The 10,025-nt window shown below is 50.6% G+C and overlaps 1 protein-coding gene across 2 annotated transcripts; it reads right to left on the reverse strand.

The window, feature by feature from the left end:
- Positions 1-280: 280 nt before the first annotated feature.
- PLAAT4 (phospholipase A and acyltransferase 4) lies at positions 281-7,814 on the reverse strand. Of its 2 annotated transcripts, none has more exons than XM_017516896.1 (4): positions 7,585-7,699; positions 4,860-4,968; positions 1,845-2,113; positions 281-584 (listed from the first exon to the last, which is right to left on the reverse strand). In XM_017516896.1, exons 1-4 carry the CDS (start codon positions 7,591-7,593, stop codon positions 492-494), a joined length of 480 nt encoding a protein of 159 aa, XP_017372385.1. In that variant the 5' UTR covers positions 7,594-7,699; the 3' UTR covers positions 281-491. The 2 variants fall into 2 exon arrangements, with proteins under 2 accessions (XP_017372385.1, XP_017372382.1); XM_017516893.2 differs by lacking the exon at positions 281-584 and adding an exon at positions 597-891 and having other exon boundaries at positions 7,585-7,814.
- Between the last annotated feature and the right edge of the window lie 2,211 nt (positions 7,815-10,025).

The following is a 10,025-nucleotide window of genomic DNA, read 5'->3' on the forward strand; positions in this document are numbered from 1 at the left end:
GACATGCAATTACGTCGATGTTATGTCTGTGTAGAATGACGGAGACAATTCACTGAACATCTGTTACGTATCAGACATGGTGCTGGGTGTCTTGTATGCCTCATCTTATGTGATTCTCCCGACATCACCTGACATGAAATAACTGAGGTTCTGAGAATCAAGAGCCTTCTCTAAGGTCACACAGCTAGAAATTGCTGGAACTACCCAGTAGGTGTTCACTCAATGTTACTTTCCTCCTTTGTAATTTAGAAGTCTACAAAAACATGGTAGAAGTCCCTTCTGAAGGGGTAAATGGATGTTTATTGATCCTTCAGTCTTGTTTCAATTAGATCATCCTTTAGCCAGCAAGAGAAGGAAACAGAGAGGAAAGGAGCTAGAGACAGCCCGAGACAGAGAGCAAGGGTCAGGCTACTGGAGGCGTGGGGAGGCCCATCTCCACTGGGACCTCCACAGCTGCTTCTAACACAGGATATTGTGACTGCTTCAGGCTGTCACTGGTATAGGTATCTCCCAATCGCAAAAGAGCTTCCAAGAACAATTCCAAGAATAATCATGAGCACACCTTTGTCAACCGTGCTTTCCACCTGCAAAGCAAGCAGATTTTGTTGAGATTCACAGCAAGCCCACGCTGGCACTTTCTCCCTCCCAAGGGCCTGGGACTCCTCTCCCTCTCCTTGCTCTCCTGCCTCCCCTACGGCCTGGCATCTCCTGTCTTCTCCCCTCCCCGCTGGCTGGCTCAGAATCCTCTCCCAGAGAAGCCGTTGGCTGTGTCCCCAGGGTCTCCATTTTTCTGGGCTGTGACCACTTCTTGGTGTTGGGCTTGTCCGGGCTTGTCCTGAGAATGGGCCGATGAGATCCTTTTGAGACAGCTTCCAGGTGAGGACATCTGTTCTGATTTGGGGCAAGGAAAAAGGGTTGTGCCTCGCTTCCCAGGGTCAGAGTGCCAGGGGTCAGACTGGGGATTGGTTTGCAGCCTGGGTCCTACCTGAGCTACACCTTTGCACAGGGAGGGCTGTGGCAGAAGCTGAGGGGAGACTTAGGGAGGCCATGGCCATGTGCGTGCCTTGGGGTCACTGTGTACCATTCCCAACTGCAGCCTGGAAACGTCCAGCCCTACTTCAGCCTGAACTCCAACTCCATGCCTTATCTCCACCTGGGCCTCTAGTGGGGCGCCTCAGACATCACATACCACACCAAACTCTTGTTTTCCTTCCCCAAAGCCTCTCCTTCTGCCATCATGCCCCTCTCAGCAAGGGCCCCCATCCATTCAGTCATGCAGGCTAAGGGCCCTGAGCTGCTGCTGGGCCGGCATCACAGGCAGAGACTCTAGAAGGGGACAGCTGGGGTTTGAATCCTGGTTCTGCCACTTATTAGTTGTGTTTTGGGGCAAGAAATGTGAAACACTATGAAGGAGGAAGGGATAGAGGCTGTGCGCAGATCTTACGCACAAATGTTCTTGAGCTCTTACATAGGTTCACGGACCCTGAGTGTCCTGAGTGCTCTTTGGGGGGTTATGGGACCTGTCATGGACCTGCGTTGGCCCAGATTCTCCTGATGACCCACAGAACTTCAGGAGCCATTTTCAGCGTAGGCTTTAAAGGGGAAGGATCCTCAGAGGTCCTCCATCCACCCCCTCCTCTGCACATGGAGAGGCCTGGAGGGGAAGGGACCTGTCCACAGACCCTCTGTGGATTAGAAGCAGATCTGGCATTGGAGCTCAGAGGTCCTGACTTTCAGCCAGTGGGTCTCTAAGAGGCTACATTTGCATCATTCATGGTGATGCAGTGAGCGCAGCCCCAAGCAGACATCCCTAGGGGAGATGGATCATCCAGAGAGGTCCTTACCTGTTTACAGCGGGACTTGCCATATCTCAGCTTGGTAACAAAGTGCTCACAGTTCCTTCTCACAATACTGTACTCCATCTTCTGACCAACCTTCTTCTTCGCAGAACTGATGATCACCTGAATGGGCAGTGGTCTGTACTCACGGTCCAAGCTGTTGTTGACCCGATAGTTACAGCCTTCCACCACATCCTCCAGGCGCTCCTGCTTCACTACTGCATTGCGGTCTAGGACTGACAGGGCATTGGGGGAGCCAGCTCTGGGGTATTCACCTGCAATCAGAGACACACTCACTGGCAGGGGAAGGCAAAGTCGGGAGAGAAGGGCTTGAAGTCTCCACTAGGGAGCTACTGGGGTTTATCCTTTCACATATGTGATTAGAGGCTTCACAGATTTTGCTTTTTTTTTTTTGAGGTGGAGTTTCACTCTTGCTGCCCAGGCTGGAGTGCAGTGGCGCAATCTCGGCTCACTGCAACCTCCACTTCCCAGGTGCAAGCGATTCTCCTGCCTCAGCTTCCTAAGTAGCTGGGATTACAAGCATGTGCCACCACGCCTGGCTAATTTTGTACTTTGAGAGACAGGGTTTCACCATGTTGGCCAGGATGGTCTCAACCTCCTGACCTTGTGATCCGCCCGCCTTGGCCTCCTAAAGTGCCGGAATTACAGGCATGAGCCACTGTGCCCGGCCCTCTTTTTTTTTTTTTAAATCAAATAAGGTGTGAATGTTTGTTCAGGTCAGCGAATGCCATGATTGTCTGTGGCTGCTACCATATTTCATTCTATGCATGTATATCACTTATGTGACCAATCCCTATTAGCAGTCATTTAGCTATTGGAAAAGTTTTCATCATTATAAACAATGATGGCAAAACATACTTATTACCTGTTCAGCTTTGTACACTTATGTTTCAGAAAAAGATCCAATTCGTTTTTGTACCTACTGTTTCAGTTACCATGCTGTGCTGTTCCATATACTTCCTAATTTAATCTCCTTTTTAATGTTCAAGGAAAATTATCATCTCTATTTAAAAACCAATATTGGTCTGAGAGAGACATCTGAGACTTTTCTGTGATATGAAAAGTCCCAGAATCAGGATGTGAAACTTCTTCTCAAGCCCCAAAGGGCAGGATCCTTCCACTGCTCTGAGCTGACCCTGAGGGAATCCTTTGTAAAGTTGGCTGTCCTACCATCTGGCTCAGTTCTAGGCACATAGAGAGGTACAGGAAGAGCTGTCAACCAATGGAGTCTCAATTCCATGCTATAGTGACTCCATGCTATAGTGTTATCTTATTTTTATTAAAATGGATAGTACTTAATGCACACAATAATTAGATGTGTTTCCTCTCTTGCCCCTGTTTCTAATGTCAAGGCTGATGTTTGCACTTAGAACCCACTTAAGAAAATCCTGTTGGCTGGGCACAGTTGCTCAGGCCTGTAATCCTAGCACTTTGGGAAGTCTAAACAGGTGGACTACTTGAGCCCAGGAGTTCGAGAGCAGCCTGGACAACATGGGGAGACCTGTCTTTACAAAAAATACAAAAATTAGCTGTGTGTGGTGGCACATGCTTGTAGTCCCAACTCTTCAGAAGGCTATGGTTGGAGGATCACCTGACTTGAGCTTGGGGAAGTCAAGGCTGCAGTGAGCCGTAATCACGTCACTGCACACCAGCCTGGGTGACAGAGTGAGACCCTGTCTCAGAGACAGAAAAAGAAAAAACGGAAAAAAAAAGAAAGGAAAATTGTCTTAAAAAAGCCTCTTTACACCCTGCAAGTCAGGCACAAAAGGGACCATGTGTCCTCATTGCCATGCTTTGTCTTACAAGGTCCTTGAGGGTCATCTGGATTAAGTGTGCTTGATTTGCTATTTTCCATCAATTCAGACATTTTTACAACTCTGCCCTGGGAGTTGAAGATGTCCTGGGAGATGAAGGCTTGGAGAAAACTAGTAAGATGCAAACATCTTGCTCTGATAGTGATGGGAATGGTTTTGTCCAGTGATGATGTAAATGGTAAAAGAGAACTTTGAAAGTTATACAGTGGCATTACCCTAGAGGACATGAACCTGCCGGCACCTACCTAACTTGGCAGTCTCATTGTCTCATTTCTGCATTGTTGTCGTTGATTGAGACGATGTCTTGCTCTGTCGCCCAGGCTGGAGTGCAGTGGTACCATTCTGTGATCTTGGCTCACTGCAACCTCCACCTCCTAGGTTCAAGCGATTCTCCTGCCTCAGCCTCCCGAGTAGCTGGGATTACAGGTGTGCACCACCACATCTGGCTAATATTTGTATTTTTAGTAGAGACGGAGTTTCACCATGATGGTCAGGCTGGTCTTGAACTCCTGACCTCAAGTGATCTGCCCGCCTTGGCCTCCCAAAGTACTGGGATTACAGGCGTGAGCCACTGTGCCTGGCCTCTGCATTTGTTTTTTTCCCCTTTCATTGACTGTCCATACATCATTTCCTTCATTCTGCTTTTAACTGGGTATGTCATCTTGCTGCTTCTGTTGTTAATGAGGTAAATAAATCATTGACCTTGCTTACTGTGCATTTGTATGAGAATTTTTTTTAAATGTATAAACCTGTGAGAATTGCCTCCGTTAAGGACTCTTAAGTACATAATATCAAGACACTTTGTTCTGTGAAAACATATGAGGCAAAGGATATAATATGGAGGACTATTGTTCTTTTTCAGGAACTTTCTTCTTTGAGGCCTCAGAAACCTGGCTGGTTTAAGTTGTATGAGGCTCTGCAAGCCAAGGTAACTGACTTTGAGCTAGAGAGATCCCAAGGCTGAAGCAGTCCAGCTTCACTGCGGGAGGCAACGGTCTCTTTTCCTATTCTGCCAGGACTGACGGAATCCAGTGTCTACTCCATGGGACATATGTGTACAGTCTTATCAAGCATCCTCTAAGAAGAATGTGTCTCCTAACTCGTTTCCCTTGCTTAACTCTCTTTCAGTGGCTCTCGTGATCCTATTAATAAATATTTTGAAAATTATATATTCATCAGTCCTTACTTGGAGGAGCCAGATGGATCACGTAGCCGTCACCCACATAGAGGGCCCAGTGCTGATAGCCAAGGCGGAAAATCTCAATCAGGTCTCCAGGTTTCAGCTCTTGGTGTGGCTGCAACAAAAAAGTCAGAGATGGTGTATACGACCTTGTAGGCGAGAGCAGAGACCCTGGCTAGGGGAGCTGCAGCTCGTCCTGGAGACGCCTTGCTGATGTTCATGTGCTCCTAGCTCCCATGAGATCTCCAGCCCTGCTGTCACTTTTAGAGGCTCTCCTCACTTGGGGCACCGGGGACTGGAAGCCTTGAAAATGATACTGCAGCATGGGAGAGACAAGGACCATATGGGCGCATGTGTGGCACGCTGCGTGCAGTGCGTGCCGTGCCGTGTGTGCCTGCCGTGCCGTGCGTGCCTGCCGTGCGTGCCGTGCGTGCCGTGCGTGCATGCTGAAGATGCGGATGTGCGTGTGTCCTCCGGAACCTGCATGGACCAGCACTTGCTCTGAGGCTGGGAGCAGGGCTGGGAAGGTGAGTCTTGAGCTCTCTGCCCTCTGCAGACTGACCCTTGGTTTCTCATCACTCCTCGTCCCCTGTGCCTATCCATGGCCCTGAGAGCCACCTCCTTCTCAGACCCTGCCCCATCCAGTTTCGGGACACACATCTCTTGGAGATGACGCTCTGGGAGACAGGAGCTCACAGCAAGAGCTGGGGGCTCTGCACTCACAGAACAGGCCTCTGTGGGAACTTGCCCTAAGATAACTGCACCGTCTCCACAGTCCCAGGGGAAGGCATGATCATCCCATTGCACAGGTGGGGAAACTGAGGATCAGAGAGGTGGAGGGGTTTGCCTGAGAACACCCAGCTGGGAGGCGGCCAAGCTGGGTCTTCCCTGAGCACCCCTCACCCCGGTTCCTGTCTCTCCCACCTTCTTCCCCTTCCTCAACTCCTCCCCACTTTGCCATGTCTCTCTGCAGGGTGTAATAGCCTCATGGTCAGAAGATTTTTCCATTTCACCCTCTCTGTGCCTGTCCGCAGTGGGGGTGACAGCCTCCTCTTCCCTCATCCCAGGATGTCCCATCATAGACCTGGGGTCTGCTCACCTTTGCCCTCTTCCTCATGCCAATAATCAGTCACTAAAACCAATCATGTGGACTCCAAAAGCTTCTCCTGGTTGGTGTCCTTTTAATATCCCACCCAATGACTTGGTTCAGGCAGCCCCATGCCTGCCTCTGTGACCCCTACAGCCGCCTGACCAGCCCCCGCCTCCTGTCCCTGCCCCTCCATATCCAACCCCTCAGGACCCAAGGCAGCCTTCCCAAGGGCACATCTGGCCATGACCTTCCTTTGGCCTCAGGACTCAGGACACAGCCTGTGGGCAGCTCCAGGCCCTTCCTGACCAGCCCTTCCTCACCCTCCTCTCCCTCCCTGGGCTCTGCACCTGCAGGCCCACTGAGCGACATCCCAGCCCCTCACCACAGCCCTGGCTCTGGCCTCTGCTGCTTTGCACATCTGGGTCTCTCTGCCTCCCTCATTTCCCTGCACCCACTCTTTCTCTTCCCCTCCCTCAGACCCCCTCACCTGAGAGGCTGCCCTGATGGCCCCAGCCTGGGTCAGCTGACCCGCCACCCCACTCCTGGGGCCTTCGCTCCTCTCTGCAGGAGTCAGGTTGAGCTGAAATTCCTTCTGCCTGTCTATGCACCTCTGGGCTGTTGAGCTCCAGGCAGGCAGGATCCTGTGAGCTCCTCCCTCCCTCCTTCCCTCTATCCCTCGATCCCTTCATCCCTCCCTCTATCCCTGCACCTCCAGGATCCAGTGAAGGACGTGGCATGGAATGGGGCAAAGGAAACGGACATGAAAGAGGGAGGGGAAAGGAGCAGGGCCAGGACTCCTGCCCAGCTCCTCCTCTGTGCATCAGGGCCCGGCAGCACCCGGAGATGGTCTCCATGTGGGGAGAGAGAGGGACTTTTAACCATAATGCTGACTGTGTAAAACCACAGTCAAGGCACTGGCAGCAGCAGCTGGTGGCCAATGAAGTATGAGCTTTGGCCTAAATAAAGAAATGTCTCACTGTTAACTGCCCTGATTTGTTTTGGCAGCAATAAAGCCCTTCCCCAGAATCAGGAGGTGCTGTTGGAGTGGGCTGCCCTTCAGAATTTGCAAGACTCTTTACTGGAATAGTTTCATTTCTAGTAATAGCCTGAGTTCAGCACTTCCTTTTCAGTCACACACCACTGAGCTCAGCCTGCTCTCTCTGGAGCTTCTGCCCATCGGTACATGGGGGCTGATAGGAGGAGAGATTTCAGCATTCAGAACGCTGCTGAGAATTCACCTTTAAAGAGGGTAACACTACAGAGGAATGAGGAGAGAGAAAGCACTGTTTGGAGTTAAGGAATTGAGTCCCATTCTCAGCAGAAGCAGACGATGGTGGCATTTGCTCACTTCCCACCACCCAGGATCACCCACCTGACCACAGCCTTCTCCACTGGCACCCCACAGCTCTCTACTACATGGGGGGTCTGTGCCCGATACACAGAGGAGGTGGGCTCTACTCAGAGCCCCACTGTCCAACTGGACGGTTGCACTGTTAAAAGACAAATACAGTTTTCTATGACAGCCTTCTAAAGGCAAGCTCTGGAGCTGTGCCCCAGGCCAGGAGCCCAGACTGAGGCCTTTCCAGCGGGGAGCTGCCCACCTGCTGTAGAGTCAGTAATGCAAAGTTCTGGGAAACTTACCGAAGCCATCTTGAAGCCAAGGTGAGGTCTGGGGCTCTGCTGTTTGTGGATCAGCTTTTATACTGAAATGGAGAATTTCACTTTCACTTTTGATATTATTTTACCTCACTTAAATACTAAACACTGTTCAAGAGAGACAACTGTTTAAAAATGAGATATTTCTTTAGATGAAAAGACTAAGACTTTCCAACACAAGCCATGGACTCACTGGTGCTTTAAAGCCACCTTACGAGCAGCGAGAGTAGAAGGGGAGCCCTGAATTTTCTGCCCCTGCTTGAGAAATAAAGGTCTCTTGTAACAAGAACCCTGGGCAGCTCTTCCTACCCCAGGAAGAGGAGGGATTTGGAGGCAGGGAGATGTCAAACCTCAGTGCACCCCATAGGACATTGTCTTGTAATGACACCCAGAAAATAAGGGGCAAGAAGTCTCTGGGGAAGACCAGAGGAGGTGCTTCACAGCATGGAGATGGCCTGGAGATGAGGGTACCTTAGGCTACGTGGAACACAGGAGCTCATGGCTCCATAAAAATGCATGTGGCTGCAAGAAGCTGAACTAAACCCAAAGAGGCTTCAGCACCTGGACACCCGTTGTTTCCGTAACAGAAAGGCAGGAAGAGGGTGGCTCAGGTTGGGTCTAGTGGCTCACCAAGGCCAGCAAGGACTCAGGCAGGCTCTCTTATTGCACTGGTCCTGGCTCTGCACTGTTGCCCTGCAGGGACTCCCATGGCTGTAGCAGCCTCGAGTGGCCCATTTTTCACCTGGCAATGCCCAAAAGATGGAGGGAAAGATGATTCTGATCATTTGTCTTTTTTCAGGGAGTAAAGTCCCTTTCTCCATTGGCCAGAATTGCGTCATATTTCCACACCCAACCAGTCATGGGCAAAGGGTAAGGGGCCACCCTGCTGGGCTGAGCCCAGCCCAGTGCATCACCTGGACCTGTGGGAGGGGCTCCTGCTGCTCAGGGAGCCTCACAGCCAGGGAGAAGGTGACAGACAGTGGGGCGTGTGTGCAGAAAAAGCCGCTGCCTAGGGAACCAACACCTGAGACACAACAACTTGTTTACCATCTGCCATAACAAACAGGTTCATTCTAAGGCTACCAAAAATGCTGGAACTGGTTCTCATACAATCAGTCTGCTTCCGTATAGCAGCAGGCAGGAAAAATGGGAGACGAGTGACTCCCTGGAGCCTGGAAGAGAAAATGGCAGGCCTGCGGAGGTGGCAGAGCCCTTATCAGAGACAATTCATGCCTGGGAGCCCCAGAAAAGGCACCCTCTTTCATCAGCCCCCACTGCCCCCAGGATCCCTCGATCAGATAGCGCCCTGGACTTACTGGTCCAATGAACATTGGCCCCTTTGTCTTCTTTCTTCCTTGACCCCAGGCCTGGTACTGTGCATTCTGTTTCCAGGACAGCTTCATTTGTAAAGGAAATTTAAGGGTCACTGATCATATACCTCTCTGTATTAAGGTTATATTCAACATGGAAAAAGAAAAAAGAAGAAAGTAAGCTGCAAGTCCTTGGCTTTTACAAGTAGTATCACTGTGGGTGGTGTCTCCGCTCTCCTCATGTCAGCCATCTCCTCTTGAAGAGGCAGGGTGTCATCTTTCAGGTCTGAGAGCCTGTGAATCTGTGGATCTGGAACTACAGAAGGATTGGGGACCCTGATCATACCTGGCCCAGCTGGAGTCATATCCATCAAGAGACTCAGGCTCTGAGGCCCAACTTCAGGTTAAAAGTTGCCAGATGGATTTTCCAGCCCAGTTTGTGCCTCTTCCCTCCCCAGCTCCTCTGGTGCCTCACCATTCAGAATGTCACCCTTGCCATGCCCTTCTTGCCTTCTTTCCTCCTCAGAGCTTTGCTGTCAGGTTTGATCTGCATTTGAGCTGTTCCTGACGTTGATACATCCTGAAAAATATTCAGCAAACTCTGGGATTTATTCCACGTCTTTGCCCCTCAGCCGTTTCTAGGGTCCTCTCTATGCTGGCCAGTGACAGATCAGAGTGTCACCTCTGGCGTCAGCTAGGAGAGAAGATAAGATGTCTCGGGGAGGAGGGGGTGCTGGCCCTTGCATTGCTCCATAGGTGAGCAAATGTGAGGGGTCTGTTGTGAGACTCAACTCTGAGATGACACGACACACTGGTGCAAAGCCCAGCACACAGATGGACCTCACCTTGTATCTTTATTCAGTAGGTATCTTCTGAGCACCTACTATGGGTCAAGCTCTGTGTAGGCACTCAGGATCTATGTGTGAACACAGCAGATAAACACGGATAACCGTTGTGGATCTGACGTTGGAGAGCCAGACATTTAGTGAAATGGATATTATGTTAGATGGCCAAATGTTGAGAAAAATGAAGGGAACGGGGATAGGGTGTGATGAGGAGGTGCAGTTTTCAGTAGAGTGGTTGGGGACAGCTTTACTGAGCTAACTTCTGAGTAAG

This window comes from Cebus imitator, unplaced genomic scaffold (assembly GCF_001604975.1).
Source record: "Cebus imitator isolate Cc_AM_T3 unplaced genomic scaffold, Cebus_imitator-1.0 Scaffold609, whole genome shotgun sequence".
Lineage (NCBI taxonomy): Eukaryota > Metazoa > Chordata > Mammalia > Primates > Cebidae > Cebus > Cebus imitator.